General features: G+C 44.7%; 1 protein-coding gene across 5 annotated transcripts in view; it reads left to right on the forward strand.

Moving 5' to 3' along the window:
- The window catches only part of Mboat2 (membrane bound O-acyltransferase domain containing 2), a 131,487-nt gene extending 120,971 nt beyond the window's left edge, over positions 1–10,516 (forward strand). For all 5 annotated transcript variants that reach the window (XM_057780842.1, XM_057780851.1, XM_057780860.1 and 2 more), the window contains 4 exons: positions 495–559; positions 1,470–1,602; positions 3,233–3,384; positions 5,053–10,516. In XM_057780842.1, the coding sequence (XP_057636825.1) occupies positions 495–559; positions 1,470–1,602; positions 3,233–3,384; positions 5,053–5,278 (576 nt within the window). In that variant the 3' untranslated portion in view covers positions 5,279–10,516. The remainder of the gene's footprint in view (positions 1–494; positions 560–1,469; positions 1,603–3,232; positions 3,385–5,052) is intronic.
- The last annotated feature ends 1,043 nt before the right edge of the window (positions 10,517–11,559 follow it).

The following is an 11,559-nucleotide window of genomic DNA, read 5'->3' on the forward strand; positions in this document are numbered from 1 at the left end:
GAGACCATTAGTTTTCCTTGTTTTCATGCTTATATGTAAAAACGGTAAGGTTTTTCCATACCTTGAGAACCAGGTGTTGTCCTCCTGGGGACATGAGCCGTCACCTTCTTGAGAGTAAGTGGAATGAAGACAGAGAAGCATTGGTTCCTCAAGGGAGGATTATAGTGACCACTGCTAAACACCCCCAGATGTTAATGTAATGGGGGCTTAGGAGCAGCTCTCCCCTGTTATGATTTCATTAACAGTCGTGAAGGGAGGGGTGCCCAAACGGTAAGTGACACAGATCTGTGGAGCTGTAGCCCTCCCATGTACAGAGATTCAGAAACTTTCGTGGAAGATGTTACTGTATTAGAACAGTGTCGAGGAAGGAACCAGTGCTGTGCCTTCGTTACCAAATGAGTTTTAGCTTTAATTTCGTAGAACACTAAAGCATTATGTAGACTTACAGCTTCATTATTTTGATGGCCAAAGGAAAAGGTCCCTTTGTTTTTCAGATGTCAACAAGCTTCAAGATGTTCCTCGACAACTGGAATATCCAGACAGCTCTTTGGCTCAAAAGGTATGTTCCTTAAAGAGTCACCCTTGGGTGTGCTAGGGACTTGGGGTTGAGCTTGCTGACTTGGCATTCCTCATTGTCTGTGTGTTGAATGCCATTGTGGTCTTGGTTTTACCCAAGATATGCCGTTAGCATCCAACAGAGCAAGGCACTGTCCATCAAATCAGAGCTGCTTAGGACTGAGTCACAAACATCCCTGTGTTGGCGTCCCCTCATCCTGGTCCAGGCTCTGCAGATGTCTGCGGTAGCCAGTGTTCTCTGTAGCTACTGCTCTTGTGTATTGGAGATTTGATATTAGAAACAAACACAGGCCTGTTGGTGGTGGCACACGCCTTTAATTCCAACACTTGGGAGGCAAAGGCAGGCGGATCTCTTGAGTTCAAGGCCAGCCTAGTCTATAGAGCTAGTTCAAGGAAACCTGGTCTCGAAAACCCAGCAAAACAAAAGTATATAACTTGCCCTGGATTTCTGGAACGGACTCAACAGCTCTTTATATATTGGGCCCGGGACACACACGTGTAGGACCAAAAGACCCAGTCCCCACTCCATAGTCAGAACTCAGAATATCCTTAAAATTATAGCTGGAGGCTGCAGAAGTGGTTCAGCAGTTAAGAGCTTTTGCTGCTCATGCAGAGGACCCGAGTTCAACTCTCACTACCCACAAGGTGGTATATATGTGTGTGTGTGTGTTTGTATATATGTATGTATACACACATACAAACACACACACACACATATATATACCGGTGAAAAGGAGGTAAGAACAGTTTATGCCCGTAAGTGACTGAGCTAGTACCCAGGAGGAATGCTGTTTGCTTTCCCGGCTTCCCTAACCATGTCAGGTCAGAGAAGGACCCTGTGGGGTCTGTGGACTCAGCTCTGCTCACTCCTCTTGCCTCTCCATGACGTCTAGGGTGTGTTATGAACGAGCGACCTTCAGTCCGACAACCCAGACATTCTTTCTCTCTGCCATTTGGCACGGGGTCTACCCAGGATACTACCTGACGTTCCTCACAGGAACGTTAATGACGTTAGCAGCGCGGGCTGTAAGTATCACATTTTATTTTATGATTCAGTGAGTGGATCTTTGTTTCTTTGGCTGTGATCAGCGTCATCTGTCCAGGAAAAAAGTTAGACGTGTGACTGTCCATGGAAACAAGTGTTCACCGTGTGCCTCGAGCTTCCTGTGTACCAGCAGAAGCTGTGCACCTAGCACGCGGAAAGTGCTTAAAATGCGTCATATGGCTTATGACGTTTTCCGAATGAGGGAGAAAACAAAGATGGCTAGAATGGGTATGTCTGAGCCGGTTGGAGGCTACACACGCCTTTAGTCCCATCACTTGGGAGGCAGAGGCAGGGGGATCTCTGTGAGTCTGAGGCCAACCCAGTCTACAGACTGAGTTCCAGAACAGCCAAGGCTGTTGAACAGTGGAACCCTGTTTCGAAAAACAGCAAACAAAAAACAAAAAACAAAAACCAACCAAACCAAAAAGAATGAGTAGGTCTGTTCTTCTCACCACTCCTGGAGATGGGGTAGGCGGTTCCCAGTGGGAGACACTGAGAATGTGTCACCATCCTGAAGAGTACTTGTTGGGGGAGAACCTGGAACGGTTTGGGGCAGTAATTGAGATAGCTTCACACTATGGGAAAGAAAAGGAGGACAAATCGGTGTAAGTATTTGAAAGTTAACTAGAGGGAAGTAATGTGTCAAAAAGTATGTTTTAACAAGCTCATTCTAGTGCCTTGTGGGTAAAATGGCTTCCTCGAAGAAGCCAGCAGATGCTCATTTTGCTGTACCCAAGGGAGTAGTGAAAAAGTAGCGCGGGGCTGAACATTCTGGAAGTCAATACTAAGTGGAGCGTAGTGGGGGAAAGACTGTGTCTTAGGCATGGGGCACGGCATTGGGAAAGTTCAGAAGCCGTGGTGTGTTTTGGAAATGACAGGTAAGTACCATTAAAGCAGAGAGTTCCTGGGTATGTCAAGAGCAGATAGTTCTGGGTAGGCGCAAGGAAGAAAGGAGGCAGGCTGTGGTATCTCCTCACCACCGCCCCTAGCATCAGGGAGTGAGGGGAGGTGTGGCTTCTGTTTTGTTTTCTTGGGGTGCTGAAGAGTGTACTTTGGGCCCCGCAATGCAGAAAAGCACTGTAGCACTGGCCTACACCCCCAGCCAGCTATGGTTTCGAACCCCGGTGAAATGGTGCAGTCATGCTGGAGGAGGTGGGCTCAGGATCAGGCAGATGGATAGAGAGAGCGAGGCAAGAGGCTGTAAGGCGAGGATTGGGTTAGAGCCCCCCCACCCCCACCCCCAGAAGCTGCCTCATTCACCTAGTGAGAGGAGAAACTGGAGACCCAGCGGAGGCACTCATGGTCTCTGATTTACCCAGCACTACTTAAAGAACTCTGTGTCCTTTGGTAACTCTCTTAGAAAGCTTCACTTTAAATAAGTTTACAGCCACAGAGCGCTCCTCCAGGCCCTCTGCACAGCCCACCATTTGTTCGCTCCCCTCCACTAACCACACACACACACACACACACACACACACACTGCTGTTGGGAGCGGCTTGCCCAGGTGGTAGTGGCAGTTCAAACTCAGGCACCAGTGGCTGTCACCAGTGTATCCTCTGTGTGATGTTAATCTAAAGACATGGCCAATGTTTTTTGTGTCTTTCTTTCCAGGTAAGAAATAACTTTAGACATTATTTCGTCGAACCCCCTCAACTTAAGTTATTTTATGACATCATAACGTGGGCAGCAACACAAATAACAATCAGTTACACAGTTGTACCGTTTGTGCTTCTCTCTATAAAACCATCATTCACGTTTTACAGGTAAGTGTTACCGTTCAGCTGTTGGGAGGAGTAGCTGTGTTCCCAAAGAGAGTTCTGTACTAATTGAATCGAATAATAGAAATGGTCCTAGCCAGGGTTTCTACTGCTGTGACAAAACACCATGAGCAAAGAGCAAGCTGGGGAGGACAGGGTTCACTGTTCACGTCAAAGGAAGTCAGCCAGGAGCTCAAGCAGGAAAGAAATCTGGAGGCAGGAACTGATGCAGAGGCCATGGAGGGGTGCTGCTTACTGACTTGCTCCTCATCACTTTCTCAGTCTGCTTTCTTATAGCACCCAGGGCTAGCAGACTAAGGATCACACCACCAACTGTGGGCTGGGTCCTTCTCTCCCCGTCCCCCCCCCCTTCCCCTACTGATCACTGCCCTCCCCTGTTGAGAGAAAATGCCTTAGAGCTGGATCCCACGGAGGCATTCCCTCAACTGAGGTTGCTTCCTCTCTGCCGACTCTAGCTCGTGTCAAGTTGACACAAAACCAGCCAGTACAGAAATAGAAAGATAACATTACGGCCTCATTTCTGCCATTAAGTATTTTATCAATTACTTCTTAGTCCTAAACCAAGCAGTCCCAAGTTCCTTCGTGGGGCAGCTCATCCCATTCAGCCCAAAGATGGAAGGAAGTGTGGCTCCCTCAGTGGCACCGGCAGAAGAACCCACCCCATCTCAGGAAGACTCAGCTGTAGCCTAAGAGCCCAGAAAACGGCTAGAAAAGGAATGGGGGGGGGGCATGCTTTACTGATTGCTAATTAACACGGTTTTCCAGGGTTAGGAAAGTATTTGCCCCCTCCTTGCTCTTCTGCTCTAGGCTGGCAGCTAAGATCCTCTGTATTTCAGAAGTCACTGTCTGGAAGTCATGTTTTTCATTAATCTTTCATCTGCCCCTGCTCCACCAACCTCCGCTTCTCCCGTGTTAATGATATCTTTGAAATTAGAAGCTTGATTCTCACCACGTCTTCATGTCTGTGGGATTCGGTGACTTAGCCCAAGAGTTTATGGTCAAAAGATTAGACGCAGACATTAGGATCAAGCTTGATAGTCACACAGGAGAGAAATAATTGGTTAAAGTTCCATTTGAACACAGGTGATTAGTCTTACAATGTGGGTAGGCTCTTGGTTGGATTGTCTGTCCCATTTTTTTTTTCTTCAGTCATTTTGAACTTTCAATTTTGGAAGTAGTTAAGGTCCCATCAGACTTAGAGTCGAGTTAGGGACCGATATTCTAGTGGTTTCTAAGGTACGATCTGAATGTGCGGACACTACTGTCACATAGTTGTCTGTCACCTACTGCCCAGTTGTTTCAGTCTTTGTAACTGAGAGACAGTGGGCCGAGCAGTGACTGACAATGCTCTTGCCTGTGCAGTGTCCTCTGGTGACCCCACATGTCATTTTGTGGCTGCCTTCAGACTGATGCCCCCGTTAATAAATGTCTTTCTGTCTGCGTCCTGTGTAGCCTCATGACCCTTACAAAACACTGGACTGTGTCTAGGCCTGTGCCCCCGAGCTGGGGCGGGGCTGGGGGCGGGGCTGCAGCTATCCACACCCAGCCTACGCTGTGGGAAAAGGGAAGGATAATGTGGATAACCCTGCTATGGGGGGGGGGGGTGCTGTTGGCAAAGGTGTGGCTGGTAAACTGTCTTCCCTTTCCTTTTAGCTCCTGGTATTACTGCCTGCACATCTGCAGTATCTTAGTGTTGCTGTTACTGCCTGTGAAAAAATCTCAAAGAGGAAAGAGCACACAGGAAAATGTTCAGCTGTCACGGGTCAAAAAGTTTGACGAAAGAGAAAATTCTCTGGGACAGAACAGTTTTTCCACCACAAATAATGTTTGCAGTCAGAACCAAGACACTGCCTCTAGACACTCGTCACTAACGCAATGACCGGGAGAGCATGTGGTGGCTGTTTTCCGCCTGTGAACAGAAACCAGTCTTGACGCCTTTCCAGAGACTACCTGGGTGGAAGTGGGACAGTCTCAGATGGGGGATTTTCTGTACACCAGATTGGAAATGGAATGAAATAACCCTTCCCATGCCATGTTCCTGTGGGTCACGCCTTATACAAAATCTTTCCCTGTTTCGATAGGGCACTCTGACCTCAGCCTATGCCCTCAAGGTCATACGTGTGCCCTGTTGCTGAATGTACATTGCGTATCCCGAGGCCCTGAAGAGGTGGAAGAGTGGTCGTGTCAATCTGGACGATTGTAAGGTTACCTTTTCCCAATTGAATGTCTTGCCTTAAACCTTCTGTTCCCTAAGATGTTATTCCTGGTTGGTGTTTTCAAGCGTACTAGCGTAAGGAGATGATTTCAATATTTGATGCAGTGTGCCACAAAGTGGAATTGAGGCAGAGTTTAAACCGAATATTTAAGATGGTGGGTACTTGAAAAATGCAATAAACATCTCAGTATTCGAAGGGTTTTCTTAAGGTAGCTCAGAGGACCGCACACGTGGTAGGACTGTAAGCGGTCGGGGCTGTAAAATTACAGGTAGCTTATTTTGCTGGGAGCTTAATTACCTGGTGTCAGTTAGGGGGCCCTTTCAGGAGGACTTTCTTAAACATAATTAAAGGTTGGCAGTGTGATATTTTAGGCTTATTTTCTTAAGGAAAAAAAAAGAAGAAGATGAGGTAAGCAGGACCGAACGAAGAAAGCACTGTGTGGTCTGGGGCCGCAGGCGGAGGCCTCCCCATTCTGTGTCCAAGATCAGTGACTGTGAGAGACACAAAAGTTTAATACCTTGATCATACTGTGGACTTTCTGAAGAAATCTCTTGAGCATAAATTACATAGAATTAGAAGAGATTTTAAGAGTAACAGTGGTAGATTATTTGAAGATTTTGAAAGAAATCTCTAGTAATTAAGGTTATTGTATGGTTCATCGGTGTCTTGTCCCTGTCATTTTCATTGCTATTTGGGAAAAATTTAGGGAAAAGAAAACTTAGTTGCTGAGTCTAAGTGACATTTTTTTTAAAAAAAATTAATAAATTAGTTTCTACATTCTTTAACTTCATGCATTAAAATTCTTCCGTTGAACTCTTGTTAAAAATGGGTGTTAGATTCTATCAAAACAAATATGTGTTTTCCTCCTAGCGTTCACTGTTGCCCTGAGTGACTGGCTGTCTTTGATCCAACAGCAGGGTGCTGTGGGGTGCAACAGCTGTGAGTAAGGGGTGGATTGGAGGCCACAGAACCAAGCCATAGACTATAGGTTCCGCCTTGTGCAAAAGGCTGGGCTTTGGGGCCTCTCTGTTATTGACCAATATTTTTGTGAAATTCGTTTTGGTTTTTTGCCTTACATTTTCAAATGAAATGCAAAATGTCAGTCTACGATGAGTTGGGTTTTGTTTTTTGTTTGTTTTTGTTTACTAATACACTTGTGAGTAAAGTTAAGGAGGGACCAGCAATGGTGGTGTAAAGTTTAAGATCACAGTGGTACAGAGAGAGGCCAGTGTGGCATTCTAGGACTTTAGAGGTCTGTGCTGCAGGCACATTTGCTTTTCTGAAGGCAGCTCTTTTGCATCTGATTACAAGGGTCCTCCCCATCCTCTCCCAGGGAAAGGGCAGGTAAATACTTTTTTTATTTTTCCCATGCGCATGTCGAAATCAACCTAGCTGTAGAATTCTAGAGGAAAGAAAAGAATGTTTATGGAAAGTATCCATCCCTGAATGTCTGCACCTTGGAGAATCCAATCACTATTAGAGAAAGCTATCAGCCCCAGGGCTTACGAGACAACCCTAGGCACCTCCTAAGGGAAAACTGGAGAGCCAGTGAAACTGCTGAAGGCTTGCTGGGTGGCTCTGGCCACTTACAAATAACCCCCATTTATTTATTTCTGTTACCTGAACACATTTTATTTCTAGGCCTATACTCTTGAGTTGCTGTTGCCGGTTTCCTCTCAAAGAATTTATAATCAAAGTATTATCATCCAAAATGCAAGACAGTGACCATTGTTCTAGTTCCCGAAGGATGCTACATGGCGCATCTGATTTGACTGAGTTCTTTTTTTCAATTCTTCTGCAGCTATCAGTTACATTAATGAGATCATTTTTTTTTGGATGGCTGTCTTCTAATTTGGAGAAATAATCACAATTATACAATCTAAAATAAAATAAATGCTGTTTTCAATTTTTCTCAAAAGATATGTTTTATAAAATGAACATAATTTCATTTTATAGGATGTTCTATAAAATGAACATAATTTTGGGATGTTGTAAAGGTTATTTTGCTTCTTCTTAGAAGGATTTAAATTAATGTTTGTGCTACTGTTAATTGTGAAGGAGGTCATTATAATATGTACTTGCTGCATTTAGCCGGCAAAACAGGTTTCAGCGTGTGTTTATATTGTTTTTCCATCCCTAGAGTGTCATGAAGTCACTCTAGAGAGGGTCCGTCTACATTATATTTATACTTCTGTTTGATTCTGTACTACTCAGGGAAAATAGAACAAGAATATTCTTTCCTCAATTTCATTTTCTTGAAACAATAATTGTTAATTTGATGTGTCTCAGCTCCGCTGTTTTTGAAATAACGCATCTTAATTAGAACTCAGAGTGACCGGGGAAGCTTGCTTAGCTTCTGGAATTCCTGAAGTTGGAGAGAAGGCTGGCTGGGCTTCAGAGGTGCCCAGTCGCTATGTCTTAGCATGTTCGTCCCTACCACGGTAACACCCATGCAGGGTATTCCCACACATAACCATTTTTGAAGTCGCCATCTAGAAAGTGATGACGATTTCCTTTAAGTACTAATTGGACTTGTTGGTCCTTGCCCGACTCGACCCTATCCCCATCCAGGTCCCCACCAAGGCTCATCCCCGTCTCCCCCACTCCTGAAGGGCAGGTTCACAAAGGGAGCTGATCACTGGCGGCTGCTTCTTATTACTGGAATTTAAGGTGCTTACTTTTAAAAAAAATGGTTGTCTAGCAACAGGAAGAATGCCTTTTAATCCATTAACCCAGAATGTGTAGCAACATGCATTTCCCCTTTGCTTTCAATGGTTTCTGTTTCTGCTGGGTAAAATTGGAGAGGATTTATTCCATTAAATACTGCCCATATATTGCTGATTTTACTGGACAGGATTATCAGTGTGTATTTTCTCAATAATTATTTCATTCAAAGAATCTAGTTATTCTATATTTTAAATGACAGAAAGCAATTTTAAATTGCCATCAAAATAACCATAACGGTTTTACTTTTGAAGACTAGATTAAACGTTTAGGACAAATGCTCTCCCTGTTTAAAACCTGTACCTCCCCAGTCTTCAAACCCTGAGCAAATCTGGACAGTTGTACTTCCTAGATGTTCATTAGCATCAGCTCATTGATTCTACGAGCTCTCTACAACAGCTGACACATTCCTGAGAGGGTGGACTGCGTGTCCACCGAGAGTCAGCTCAAATGCACAGTTATAAACCAGTATTTTGAAGGGTTTTATATTCTGGTATTAACAGTCTACCCTGGCTGAAATATCACAGACCCAGTTGAACCTAGGTGCAGAATTCGAGCTTACACTGTGACTGTAGCCTTAGCTGCCCCAGGACCATGCGTACCTGTTACACTCCACTAGTGACATCTGAGGACTAGCTGATCCTTTCTACTCCTGCCTTGGATGCTAAATTTCTGCTTCCCACTGCCCTTGGAAGAGTGAGTTTGCATCAGAGAGGCTTCCGGATGCTGGAGGAAGAGATTTGCGTTGAAAACAAACCCACTCTGAATTTTGAGTTTGATGGATTAGGACCTAGCAGTTCTCGACAGTGACTTTACTGAAACAACGTGCAGTCAAATCTATTTATAGTGACTTTCCTTATTGAAAGACATTTAAAATGAAATTTTCCACGTCAATATTTTGTAGGAATGCTCTTATAATCAACGACTAAGCTGCTTTTTGAGGCTCTTGTTGTACAGAGGGTGCAGCCAGTTACATTTTAACTAGTGGGCTGCTTACTAATGTTTTGTATGTTTCCAGATAATAATTTATTTTAGTAGGTTTTTAACACAATGCAAACTCCAGTGAAGAAGTGAGAAGATGCTCCGTGGGTCGTTGGTTGGGGAAACTTTGTCAAACAGAACATAATGACACATTTATACGCCAGCCAATTTGTCTTGCCTTTAAAGCTGGCCGTAAACTCTCAGTGCCATTTTTATAAAGCAAGGGACAGCCTCTCTGTCCTATAAATAACACTCCAGAGATGTACATCCAACCCCTGTCTGAAACCGACCCAATGATACACAGCCACCTCTAGCTAGGTTTTCTTACATTTTGCTACTGTAACCGACACTGGAATCTAATGTAAAGTCAGAAGTTACAGAGCAAGGGAGGTAAATGACTCAGCATTTCTCAGGCACTTGCCTGGGGTGGGTCTCCTATTGCCCACTCTGAGCCTCTGCTTCCTACTGGCTCTGTTTTGGATTAACTTCTTTGAGAGATTGATTTGTTATTGATCTTCTCTGTCCTTTCATAGGGGGGAGGACACATGTAGAGTGTTGGACAAGCTTTTAAAAGATGTGTGTTTCCCCACTTTAAATGTCTTTGGTTCTGTATACACCCGTCCGACAGTAAAGTCCATTCGCTGCTGACTTGGTCACATACAGAAGACTCCTGTTTGAATGAAAATACAATCCTGTCTATCTTTTGTCATTTTTTTTTTTTTTTTTTTTGTACGTGAAGGTGTCTCCACACCAGAAGGAACACCACAGGAGGCGATAGGAATGAAAGGGACATGGACTCCTTGACGTGAAAGCCCCGTGGTGATAAGGTGAAGGTGCCTGGCTCCAGATCCGCCTCGCCTTCCAGCTGGACTCTAGCAAAGTCCTCCTGACCTGAGTGAGGCCTCAGCTCCCACAGCCAGTGTTCCCAGGGTTTCCCTTTGCCTTCCCGGGTGGAGAATATTGTGTGGTGGTCTGTGCTTTTTTTTTTTTTTTCACTCCAAAATATTGTTTTTAAAGAAGTGTTATTTTCCAATCAACTCACAAATCTGTTCTCATTGTATGGTGAACTGAAACCATCACTGTGTCAGCTAAGCTGTGCCGTGACGGATCCTAGCCACGCTCGTCCGTCCGTGTCCTCAGAGCTGCCTGGTGGCCGATTGCTGGCATCTAAAGGTGTTTTTAACCTACATGTTTTTTTTCCCTTATTGGTGTGTCTTTAAAAACTGATTAAATAGTAGTTTAAAAGAACCTGTGTATATGTTTGTTTATTTTAGAGTTTAAATCTAATCTGTGGGAGGTGACACAGTGCCTAACCCTGTGAGCAGATGCTTTTTTGTTGTTGAGTCTTCTATTACTTATAAACTTTGTTTCAGTTGAGTTTTTATTCTCGTGTGTGCGCAGGCACATGTGCCATGGTGCTTGTCTGGCCAGAGGACAACATGGAGTCTGTTCTCTCTTCCTTTCTGTGGGTTGTGGCCATCGATCCTAGGTCTTAAGGGTTCCCCCCTGAGTCGTCTTGCTGGCCCTCAAGTGTTAGGAACACTGCCTTACCTACTTCGGATGGCAGACACTGCCCTGCATACGGATGGTAACTGAAACCACTCTGAGCTGTGTGTAGATGTATAGCCTACACCAGACTGATCGTTACAGAGGGCATCCGTTTCCTAGTTTGAAAGGAGGAGCCGACTTCAAGGGGCTGTGGCTGCCCCTCTCATACCACCTGTGTCCCGACTTGGTGTTTGCTTTTGAGAAGCTGTGCCAAGTCCTTACTGGATATGCGATTTCTTTTTCACAGTGTCCTGCAGGACCTCCAGTGTGTTCTGAGGTCTTTTCTTGGTTCCACTGCGAAGAACTGTGGGGAAAATATATTAACTTTGTTTTGTTTTTTGTCTTTCAAGACACGGTTTTTCTCTGTAGCTTTGGAGCCTGTCCTGGAACTAGCTCAAACTCACAGAGATCCACCTGCCTCTGCCACCCAAGTGCTGGAATTAAAGGTGCACCACCACTGTACAGCTTAACTTTTATTTTTTAAAAAATCATTTTATGTGTATAGTGTGTTGCCTCCATATGTGTCTTTACCGCGGGCATGCCTAGTGCCGCCAAGGCTAGAAGGTGGCATTGGGTTTCATGCAACGAGGGTTCCAGATGGCAGTGAGCTGCCATGTGGGGTCTGAAAATCAGACCCAGATCTTTTTGAAGAGCAGTCTTTGCTCTTAATTACTGAGCCATCTCTCCAGTC

Source organism: Chionomys nivalis, chromosome 1 (genome assembly GCF_950005125.1).
Source record: "Chionomys nivalis chromosome 1, mChiNiv1.1, whole genome shotgun sequence".
In the NCBI taxonomy this organism is placed as follows: Eukaryota; Metazoa; Chordata; class Mammalia; order Rodentia; family Cricetidae; genus Chionomys; species Chionomys nivalis.